At 35.0% G+C, this 12209-nt stretch overlaps 1 protein-coding gene and 1 long non-coding RNA gene across 3 annotated transcripts; both read left to right on the top strand.

The window, feature by feature from the left end:
* The first annotated feature begins 3314 nt into the window (after nt 1-3314).
* LOC113360968 lies at nt 3315-5136 on the top strand. 2 transcript variants are annotated; one of them, XR_003364889.1, is made up of 6 exons: nt 3315-3509; nt 3659-3783; nt 4054-4212; nt 4454-4550; nt 4639-4723; nt 4978-5136. It is a non-coding gene; the product is annotated as an uncharacterized LOC113360968 (long non-coding RNA). The 2 variants fall into 2 exon arrangements; XR_003364888.1 differs by having other exon boundaries at nt 4428-4550.
* Nucleotides 5137-5704: 568 nt separating this feature from the next.
* LOC113359065 (60S ribosomal protein L23A-like) lies at nt 5705-6049 on the top strand. The gene has a single exon (XM_026602758.1). The coding sequence runs from the start codon at nt 5705-5707 to the stop codon at nt 6047-6049; it is 345 nt and encodes a 114-aa protein (XP_026458543.1).
* The last annotated feature ends 6160 nt before the right edge of the window (nt 6050-12209 follow it).

Below are 12209 nucleotides of genomic sequence, written 5' to 3'. Positions count from 1 at the left end.
TGGCGATGGTGGTGGTGCATAGTTGTGGAGGTGGCAACGTGATGATGGTGGTTGGGAATTGTACACATATGGAGGAGGTGATGACTTTACTGGTGGGGTGGAGACTTGTAAAGTTATGGAGGTGGAGAAAATGCTGCTGGCTAATCAAAAGAAAGCTGATGGGTCTAAACGTCTTAGAGTTTGTATCTGTCTTGATTCATAAATATCTGCACAAATACTTCAGATGCACATTTTTTTCATTTATGTTTGCTTCTTCGCATTGGAATGCAATTGTCAGTCCCAATGCGTTTTTAAGAATTAAATGATTTAATTTTCAGATGCAGTGGAACTGTAGGAACCTCAGAGAGGCTCAAAAATTACTGGAAAAGTTGTTTATCCATTAACAAAGACAGTACACATCGTATGTTTGAGAAAAGGTATGAATGAGCTCTTCTTCACTATTTCAAGCTCATCTGATTCTTGTTGAGTCTCTATGCAAGTGTTATTCCTGCAATTGTTTTGCCATGAGTTATTGGATTGGATTTGTTTAATCTTAAATTAATAAAATGAACTCAAGCCACAATAACAGCTTCAATCATTTACATTTTGTTGGAACAAGAAGCTTGAGAGCCTTGAGGTAAACTAATTCCTCATGATGTATTAATATTTCCTCCTGATTTTATGATTCTTATAACTTTGACTTGCCGTACGTGTTTCGGTGATTGACACTCTAAGCATCATCCTTGACAGGCACTAAAGAACACATTTAAGAAATTGGACCATGACGTAAATATACAAGAGTTTTTTGGCACAAGGTATGTATGACTTTAAGCATTGTCGAGAGACGCTCTGTAGACTTACCATCAAGTGTCTTTTTTAACACCATTCACCATTTTTTCTTTACCAGACCAAAAACCAGATATCACCCTTTTAATAGGAAAACAAGAGAGAAGGGTCCATTTTTGCAGTACTCAAGCTGTTGAGGTATGCCTCACGAATGACAGTAACTATATCATTCATTTTTATTTTATTTTATGGAATTCAATATGTACTCCATGTTGTCATAAGTAAATGTAATACTGACAGGTGCTGACAAATCAGTCGAGACTCTTGCAAGCTCAACTATCGGAAATGCGTAATAGACTGAGGTGCCACTCCGTAAATATTTCTCATCTCAATTATTTGGTTGTTGTTTGTATTAGCGGTCATGTACTTAATTATTTGAATTTCACTTACCTCATTGCACTAGCCCCCAAACTGATGTTTAAATGAATGTAGGGCCCTCTGCCTTCTTGAACTATAAAATTATCCATTTGTGTCAGCCAACACTGCTTACTTGTTGCAGCTTGCTATACAAATTCAAAATTTGGATAATTATATGATTAAGTTTGCGGTCGGCTGCACTGTTTCGGCTGTTGGAAGGATCCAAATAAGATAAACAATATAGAGGATCTAACAATAATGGAAAATTCTATCAAGGAATCACTTGCTCGGGTCAGATTACATAAGGTATGGTTATATTTTTGATTGATTATGTTTCCTTCACTTAGTTATTTTGTGGTATTATCAGCTATTCATGGTCTAACTGTATTGATATTGGCATTTTTTATGTGAATGGAAAATTTTGGTTATATGTTATTTATATGTATAACTTCTGGTTACACATGTTATATGCTTGTGTAACTCCTAATTACACAATTAGGATGCATGTTTAACTGCACATCACACAAGCCATATGCATGATAATTTGCACGTTTAACTAGCATTGGCAGACTATGGATGTGTAACTAGTAGTTACACATGCTAATTAAATATGTAACTTCTAGGTACACAAGCCAAATAAATGTGTATCTACTAGTTACACATGCAAATTAGATGTGTAACTTATAGTTACACATGCTAATTTGATGGGATATGCATATGTAACTTATAGTTACACATGCTAATTTGATGGGATATGTTATAGTGGTTATATTTATGAAATTGAGAAAAGAACATCAAGTCCTAGTAGTAGGGAGTAGTAGTGGATGCAGATTAGACTAATTAGATGCAGGTTATACTTATAGTTACACATAATAATTAGATGTGTAATTTCTAGTTACACATGATGATTGTATGTGTAACTTATGCTAATATGCATGTGTAACTATTGTTTACATGTGTAACTACTGATTACACATGCATTTTGTTTTCCTGGGTTCATATCTATACCCCGCTGAATCAGTTGTGTGATCATTTTTTGCGATATTAATGTGCTAGCACAAGGTTCCCAGGTGTTTGTATTATTCTGCCAGTATAATTACTGTCTGAAGCTTTACTTTCTGTTGCTTAAAATGTCCTTCGTCATCGATAATATGAAAATGGCTTAGGTACATTTAGACTAGCGCTGTAAAACGTCTTTCTGTTAATACAGTGCTAACAACGTCTTTCTGCTGAAGCAGTGATATCTTAATTAAGAGCTTCTCATTCACTTGCAAGGTTAACTGTATTATTTTATGACTGGTAATTGCTTGATAGTCACCTCTCGTTTTTGCTAGTGTTATTCATTTAGAGATGGATTTGCTGATTTTATGTTGACATATCTAAGTCAGATGCATGTGTAACTCCTAGTTACATAATTCAGATGCATGTGTATCTGCAAGTTACACATGTTAATTAGATGTGTAACTTTTACTTACACATACTGATTTTGGGTACACATATCAATATGTATGTGTAACTTCTAGTTACACTAGTCATATGCATGTGTAACTGCTAGCTACACTAGCCAGATGAATGTGTATCTCCTAGTTACACATGTTATATGCATGTGTAACTCTCAGTTACACAATTCAGATGCATGTGTAACCGCTAGCTACACTAGTCAGATGCTTGTGAAACTGAAATATACATTGTTTTATGTACTGTTCATTTTAATCGTATAAATACTGATTGTTTGTTGTTATATTTCAGGTTTTAGATAACTTCATAAAAGCTAATTGCTTAAACGTGGTAATGGTCTCGCTGGAACTGGAGTTGACGCTGAATACACAAGTCAGATGCATGTGTAACTCTCAGTTACACTAGATAGACACATATGTAACTCTCAATTACACTAAACAGATGCGTGTGTAACTTCTAGTTACACATGCTAAGAAATTATTGTAAATGAATATTAAAGTAATAACTTTTTTTTTGTGTTTTTTTTTTTATGTCTATTTATTTGCATATATATACAAGTGTAACTTTGCATTACACATATCATAAGGATGTGTAACTTCTGGTTACACATGCCATATGCATGTGTAACTTCTGGTTACACCTTCGCACTGTATTTTAATACTTTCGGATTTGGACCTATTTAGAATTTATCTGTTATTAATTTATTTTCATAGCTTTCCTGCTATTGCAACAAGATAATATGGTTTTCAACCTCTGATTCTTGATAACTAACGCAGAGAACTTTCCTTGGCTGTTCCCGGATATGTTCTTAAGTTACATCTTTTTAGAAACCTCAGTCAAAGTTTTAAATGCAACCAACTCAATTAAAGGTAAGTCTTTACTTTCTTTTCAATTATTTACATGATACTTGTATTACAGTCGTTCTTGGATGTGCATCTGGTCTTGGCATGTAATTAGATGTGTATCTTTGATGCCTGCGCATTTTATACATCCTGATAGACCAGATGTATATATGCAGGGGAAATACAAGTAGACTATGAGATAGATTGATCTGATGGAGAAGAGGGTGGTTATGGCAGAGTCGATGCTGGAGGGTACATTACAGTACCAATCTGGTCAAGCTAAGTGTTCAAATCCATCAAGGTATCATATCCTCATCCATCTCAAATCCAATTATTATTCTGCCGCTCCTCCGTTCATGTTGATTTCATATCAGTCTGTTTAGATAAATGCTTAGTAAATTTGCTAGGTACGAATTAAAACGTTCTCTCTTAAGATTCTGATGGTCCAATTGGGCTCTATCTAATAGTTTCTCCCACTAGATTCACCAACCTCATTGATTTCGATCAAATTCAGTTGAAATTGTCATTGGGGATTTTATCAATGCTGAATCTGGTGGTAATCACATTGCAGAATGCTATTGAATCCATTGAAAGGGCTGTAGAGCATGGAATAATGAATTTTCTTATTTCGTCAGATTCTACAATGCTATTAAAGCTTTCATTACAAGTAAACTGCCATGGTTTGTGCTGGCTGATTGCCTAGCCAAGAAAGGTGTTCGATTAAATAAAGGTCAGGTGCTTACTTTCTCTTCCAGGCCTGCATTTTTTTATCGAGGATGGAGTGGCCATCTGAATCACAAATTGTATTCTGTTAATACTTCCAAAGTTTAGCCTTTGTGAGCTATTTTTTTGGTCACAATTTGTTCTTAAAATTGGTTATTTGGTAGTGAAATTTCATTGATTTGGCAAAAACCATAAATATCAGTATTATTTATCACTTATCAGGTAATCTCTGTTTTGAGGTACAACAGAAAACTACTTGACGAAAAGGAATTTGGAGAAGCTCTATATGGGAGTGTTCATTATGAGCTTTTTTTTCTCTTCAGCCTCAAGAGTCATAATATACTTGTAAGTCCATCATGCCTTCCTTCGTTTTATTTGGTTGTTAATCATAATAAATTGAATGGCTTCTAATTGAATGGCTTCGTTTTATTAGCGACTTGGATTCCTAGCTGAAGACACCCTCTATTTATGTGTTCGACTGTTTAGATGCAGGAATGATTGCCAATGCGTTTATAGAGGTTAGCAACATGGTGAAAGTTATATCAAATGTTATGTGTACTGAAAAAGAATTCAAATCAGAGTGTTTATATCAAATCCCTTGCTCTGTCTTAATAAGCTTATGGCTCGCTATGATGGCTACATCTTCATGTTGTTATTTTTTTAATTATTTGCTTGAGTTCTTGAATTCTCAAGTTACCAAGGCCACACTGGTGAGTTGACCAAATTGTTTTTGCCTCTTGTAATAATCTTACTTTGTTATTTATGATTACAGTCTCAGAAGATCGGTCTTGAGTACATGGATGTTGAAGGTCTTAAGAAGCTTAACAAGAACAAGAACTTGGTCAAGAAGCTTGCAAAGAAGTTTCATGCTTTCTAGCCTCAGAAGCTGTTATCAAGCAAATTCCCCGTCTTCTTGGACCTGGTGTTAACAAGGCAGGCATGTTTTTCTACCAAGAACTGTGGACTTATTAATTTGTTTATGTTGCTTTGTCTCGCCTTTTTGTTATTGTGCTTTCTGTTGAATGAATGTATATCAAAAGGTAGTATATGGATATAGGTCTGCACATTACATCTGTTTAACTGCACATTAGACAAGCCATATGCATGACAGTTTGCACATTTAACTAGCATTGGCAGACTATATATGTGTAACTAGTAGTTACACATATAATCAAATGTGTAACTTCTAGGTACACAAGCTAAATGAATGTGTATCTACTAGTTACACATGCAAATTAGATGTGTGACTTATAGTTACACATGTTAATTTGATGGTATATGCATATGTAACCTAATATGAAAGTTCTATCTAACTGTAACATTTTTTATTTTACCTTCTTTTTGTAGAGTCTGTAACTCTGTAAGGGTGAACTATTAAGTTTTGTATACTTGCTCTAGTTTATTCAGTTATGAGATAGATTTGACTATTCTGTGTCCATTGGTTTTTGATTTTTGGATGTCCTGTTTTGTTCATTTGTATGAGAAGTGTTCTAGCTGCTATGGTACTGATATCATTTGCTTGTCATGTAGTTACTAAGAAGGCTGACCCCAAGGTGCTGGCTAACAAAGCTTCCAAGGCTGTCAAAGCTGGAGCATCAACCATTAAGAAGAAGGCTAAGAATATCTGCACATCAGTCATATTTCACAGGCCAAAGACATTGCAGAAGGCAAGGAATCCCAAGTACCAATATATTAGTGCACTACCAAGGAACAAGCTGGACCATTACCAGATCCTGGAATACCCACTCACCACCGAGTCCGCAATGAAGAAGATCGAAGACAACAAGAAGAAGAAAACAAGGATGCTTTCACGAAGATGTACAACATCCAGACAGATAAAGTGAACACCGTTATCAAGTAAGCCTTCTTGATTAATTACGACTAGCTACTTCTTTTTCTTGAAAGGTAGTATATGGATATAGGTCTGGAATGGTTTCACTTAACTCATACATCTGTTTAACTGCACATCACACAAGCCATATGCATGACAATTTGCACGTTTAACTAGCATTGGCAGACTATGGATGTGTAACTAGTAGTTACACATGCTAATTAAATATGTAACTTCTAGGTACACAAGCCAAATAAATGTGTATCTACTAGTTACACATGCAAATTAGATGTGTAACTTATAGTTACACATGCTAATTTGATGGGATATGCATATGTAACTTATAGTTACACATGCTAATTTGATGGGATATGTTATAGTGGTTATATTTATGAAATTGAGAAAAGAACATCAAGTCCTAGTAGTAGGGAGTAGTAGTGGATGCATATTAGACTAATTAGATGCAGGTTATACTTATAGTTACACATAATAATTAGATGTGTAATTTCTAGTTACACATGATGATTGTATGTGTAACTTATGCTAATATGCATGTGTAACTATTGTTTACATGTGTAACTACTGATTACACATGCATTTTGTTTTCCTGGGTTCATATCTATACCCTGCTGAATCAGTTGTGTGATCATTTTTTGCGATATTAATGTGCTAGCACAAGGTTCCCAGGTGTTTGTATTATTCTGCCAGTATAATTACTGTCTGAAGCTTTACTTTCTGTTGCTTAAAATGTCCTTCGTCATCGATAATATGAAAATGGCTTAGGTACATCTAGACTAGCGCTGTAAAACGTCTTTCTGTTAATACAGTGCTAACAACGTCTTTCTGCTGAAGCAGTGATATCTTAATTAAGAGCTTCTCATTCACGTGCAAGGTTAACTGTATTATTTTATGACTGGTAATTGCTTGATAGTCACCTCTCGTTTTTGCTAGTGTTATTCATTTAGAGATGGATTTGCTGATTTTATGTTGACATATCTAAGTCAGATGCATGTGTAACTCCTAGTTACATAATTCAGATGCATGTGTATCTGCAAGTTACACATGTTAATTAGATGTGTAACTTTTACTTACACATACTGATTTTGGGTACACATATCAATATGTATGTGTAACTCCTAGTTACACTAGTCATATGCATGTGTAACTGCTAGCTACACTAGCCAGATGAATGTGTATCTCCTAGTTACACATGTTATATGCATGTGTAACTCTCAGTTACACAATTCAGATGCATGTGTAACCGCTAGCTACACTAGTCAGATGCTTGTGAAACTGAAATATACATTGTTTTATGTACTGTTCATTTTAATCGTATAAATACTGATTGCTTGTTGTTATATTTCAGGTTTTAGATAACTTCATAAAAGCTAATTGCTTAAACGTGGTAATGGTCTCGCTGGAACTGGAGTTGACGCTGAATACACAAGTCAGATGCATGTGTAACTCTCAGTTACACTAGATAGACACATATGTAACTCTCAATTACACTAAACAGATGCGTGTGTAACTTCTAATTACACATGCTAAGAAATTATTGTAAATGAATATTAAAGTAATAACTTCTTTTTTTGTGTTTTTTTTTTGATGTCTATTTATTTGCATATATATACAAGTGTAACTTTGCATTACACATATCATAAGGATGTGTAACTTCTGGTTACACATGCCATATGCATGTGTAACTTCTGTTTACACCTTCGCACTGTATTTTAATAATTTCGGGCCTAGATTTAATAATTTTGGGCCTAGATTTAAATTTTATTTAATTATGGGCTTGACAATATGCATAAGGGTATCAAGGTCTTTTAAAAACTTGGGGCCTAGATTTAAATTTTTTTTAATTAAGGGCCTCATATTATGGGTTATCCATGGGTTGGGCCTGAGCCTAATTTCCCCATTACTAAATTCATGTAAAACATACATTGGGTCAGGCTTTTTACATGGAATTTGATAACCCTGTATTGACCGTGAAAGTATAGCATCTGAATGAAACACCTTGTAGTTTTTTGGATTCACAAGGAAGAAGCGCAAAAAAATAACCCAATAACAACCGAGATAAGTGTAAAATGATGTCTAATTACAACGGAGATTAGTCCAGTTGGTCGCGGTTTGAACTTCCAAATTATAGGTCAAGGATTCAGCTCACGCTGCCATCTGATAAAAAAAAGCGGAAAATGGGTCATTTGTCCAATTATTTTTAAAATATGGTTCAAATGGACAAGTAAAAATTATTATCGGTGAAATGGACACCAAAAAAATAGCAAGGATGAAACTGGATTCATCCTGACTTAAACTTAAAAAGTAGCAAAGATGAAACTGGGTGCATCCTGATGTATATTAAAAATAAGAAAAAATATTTAAAAATGGGTAGGATGAAACTGTTTACATCCTGGCTATTTTTACATTTTTGTCTATTTAAACAGTATCAAAATCTAAATGTCCTTTTTATCCAGGAATTGTTGATTTTGGGCTTTTTAACCAATTTTGTGAAGAAAAAAAAAAGGGTTGAATTACAACCAAAGAATATCATGATGGAAAAAAGAAAAAAAGACTCTTCCTTCCGCAATACGTGTTGTGTGAGACTATACAACTTATTTGGCAGCTGACAATAGAAAGTCTTTGATTTGTGACAATAACATGCAAAATTTGGTTCTCCAATTTCGCTGTGATACTAAAAACCTAAAATTAGCCAAAACGTGCGAACAAATACTACAAGTGAACCATGCCCAACTTTTAGAGTTAGACAGATGGATGGGCAATCATGTAATTCCTGGTGACCAAATACAATGTTATCTATGGAATAGTTTCCAGCCAAACAAATTGTATTTTCTTTTCTATTTTAAGGCGTCGAGTGAATTTATAAGATTTGGTGGTGAGAATTGGATGTCCTACCAGTAATATTACCAGTCATGCCAACGGCAACAACATTATTGCTAATGGTGGTTCAACGCCAACCAGTTCACACCGACTAGTGGCCCCCTAAAACAACACATCTGGAGCCAACAATTTGGAATTATTTGATCATCAAATACATCATCATGCCCATTCATCAGTCATCGCCATTAATGTTGGAAATTTGGGCTAAAAAAACATAGATGAAGAAATACAAAGGACGAAAAAAATGTTGTATCACTGGAGCTTCAAGGCCTTGCGATTCTTTTCAGCAATTATTTCGACCATTCCCAAATAATTGGCGAGTACAACCGGTCAGCGAAATATTGCTTTCAGGATACAATGAAGCCCTAACAACGTAATTGGATTCAAGAGTTGTACTTCCCTTGACCCAACCAAGAACACACAATATTTAGATTCTGATGATGCTTAGAGAGAAAAGAAATCAGAGATTATGATGTGTTTTTCCATTGTTTGAATGAAAACAAATCATCACTACTTATAGGGAACTCATGCCTATTGGAGATGCCTCTTCACTTCCAAAAGACACATAAGGTGTCTATTGAGAATGGTTGTGTCTTTTATGAACCATCACACCCTTTAGAGGTGTCTCTTCATCTCCAACTAACATCCATTGTGTTTATTCAACACACGAAGCTCCCCCGTCATAGCGGCAAACCAAAAACGAAAACATTTTATTTTCTATGTTATTGAAAATATCCAACAATCTCCCCCTATTTTCAAAAACCAAAACAGAAAATAAAGTAAAACTTTACAAAACCGGAGTGGCTGCATCACTCAAGTGACTGCCTACGTACCCGAGTGGGATCAAGCCAACGTAGTTCAAGCTTAATTGGGAAATAAGCATCATCGTTGAAATCAATACATAAATGATAGGTATCTTTTGGATTTGAACCTTCACTTAGTGTAAGAAATTCAAAGCCTTATCGGGGTTCAGTGGTGAAACCAGTCTTGAACCAAGTACCCCATGTGATAAAACCGGAATCTCCACATATATTGATTTCATAGTTTGTGTGTTCTGTAGCTCAGCACATTAATGGCCCTGTGCTTATCCTGGATTCATGAGTCTGCTTTAGAGAACGGTCTTCTTCTCTTAGGAAACGACCTGATTTCCATACTCATATAGGTAAGTCTCGAAGGTGTTTTTGCGAGACACCTTGTGATAAAAGTTACACTTATTAAGGATTTTCATCCATCCTATTTTCTTGCAGAACTTGCACTAAACAGAAATGAGAAGTTTTATACTTAGTGCACCATAATCACTTCCATAACTTATTGGTACCACATTGAACCTTGTTTATCTTTTTCAAAACATAGGTTGGGTTTCTGCTATGGGCGATCGAATCTTTCATTCACAGACCCTAGTCCCATTTCTGTATACTTCATTGAAATTATTTCCTTTGGGAGACTCTTCATAATTGGTCTTCCAAGTTCTAGTCCGTTTCAATGGCTAACTGCAATTACTCATTTCTTGAGTAATTGACTTACCGTTCAATTTCCAAGACTTGCATATCTTGACATTTTCATTATAACTCTCATTAGAGACGTTATAGATTCATATCCTGATTCTCACAATTAATCAAGACCGCTTGAAATGGCTTCTTCCAAAATGGGATCTCTACAAGTTTGTTTCCAAGCCATTCCTCTTCATTAATTGCATCTACTCATGTAATCAATTTTGAAAACATTATTAAAAATGTTCCTCTTTAATTTCACAAAATAATTGTAACTTCTCTAGTGATCCTAATTAACATTTACTGTTAATTCACAAGAAGTCATCATAGACTTGCATACACTAGAGGCATAGAAAATTTGTAGGCAACTTACTTGCTATTTCAACAAGCACATTATTACGATGAGTAACTCCTCTACTCATGCCCAATCTTCTACAAATTTATACTCAAAAATATAGACAATGTCTATTTAACATTTTACATTATGTAATGCAAATGTTCATAATTTATTCATCGGTAATATCGTAACACCTCATCGTTGGGTATTTGATCGGCCGCCCAATCTTCCAATACGTTACATATTAGCCGGTATTCCATTTTCCTTTCGATGTCATTTAAGACATGCCAATTTCCAGATTCGGAACCATATAACTCTTAATGCAAGAATTATGTTCACATCTAAATGTTTCTCAACATTTATTGATGATTTCAGACTTCTAAATTTATAATTCTTATCGCAAGAGTTATACCCGTACCAAAGAATTGTAGTCTCAACAATCATTGGTGATCTCTATTGGTTCTCTAATTTTAGAGCATTCATGACAATACTCCTCTAATGTCACGCAACCAATCATATGTCATTTAACGACACTTCTTTTCCAAGTACCGTGTGTCAATTTCTTCCGCTCAGAACATTTCTGAATAGAAATAAAACTTCAAATCCAATGCACTGGTACGGGTACCGTCCTTTTGGATTTGGGTCTCTTCGAGCACTACAATGATGGCCACAGAAGTTGGCCTTCCACTGTACTCAACATTCATCAACAAATTCCCACATTAAGAAAATTTGTATGACATTTTCATATCAATTCTCCCCCATTTCGTGACATAGCTCTATGTAACGAAGTACTGCTGAATTCCGAGAATTGAATACACATCATTTGAATTGACACAAATGGATAATATTGCAACTCCTCAAGGCGTGTGGTTCTGTATATGAACTAGTTCCACAATAGATACAAAATAATCATTTCGATCAGTGAGTGTGGGCTCCCATAAAATTGCCCCCAAATCTGGATACAGTTTCAGAATGTACCGATATTGGACCAGCATCTGTGACTATGTACCCAGAGTTGGCCACAAGTAAATAACCACGCCATTAGGCAATAGATTAATTTATATGTTTCCACTCATTCGCTGATCCACAAGCCAAAGACTTGGATCTCGATGACAGACTTGTCAGTTGTCAACTAATCAAGTCATTGTTAGTCATTGGTTAAGTTCCCATTGTATACTTTCACAAAAACTTCCTAAGAAAAGGAAATCATCAAATCCACCACACACCACACACCAACACAGGTAGGAACTCAAGCAACATATCAGAAGGTGTGGGTAAAACAAATACTAATTAATAGTGATCATGTTGTACTGAGAACTAAAAATCATTACTAAAAATAAAGTCAAACTTATTGACCCATGGAAAACAATTTGCATTCCCATTAGAAAATTACTGCCACTTTCTCTGGCTACTTCAAAAGTGGATACTCATGTCCGCAGATTGTTTAC

The sequence above is a fragment of the Papaver somniferum genome, chromosome 3, assembly GCF_003573695.1.
Source record: "Papaver somniferum cultivar HN1 chromosome 3, ASM357369v1, whole genome shotgun sequence".
Taxonomy (NCBI): Eukaryota; Viridiplantae; Streptophyta; class Magnoliopsida; order Ranunculales; family Papaveraceae; genus Papaver; species Papaver somniferum.
Note: the sequence above shows the minus strand (reverse complement) of the source record. Positions and strands in the feature narration are given on the sequence as shown.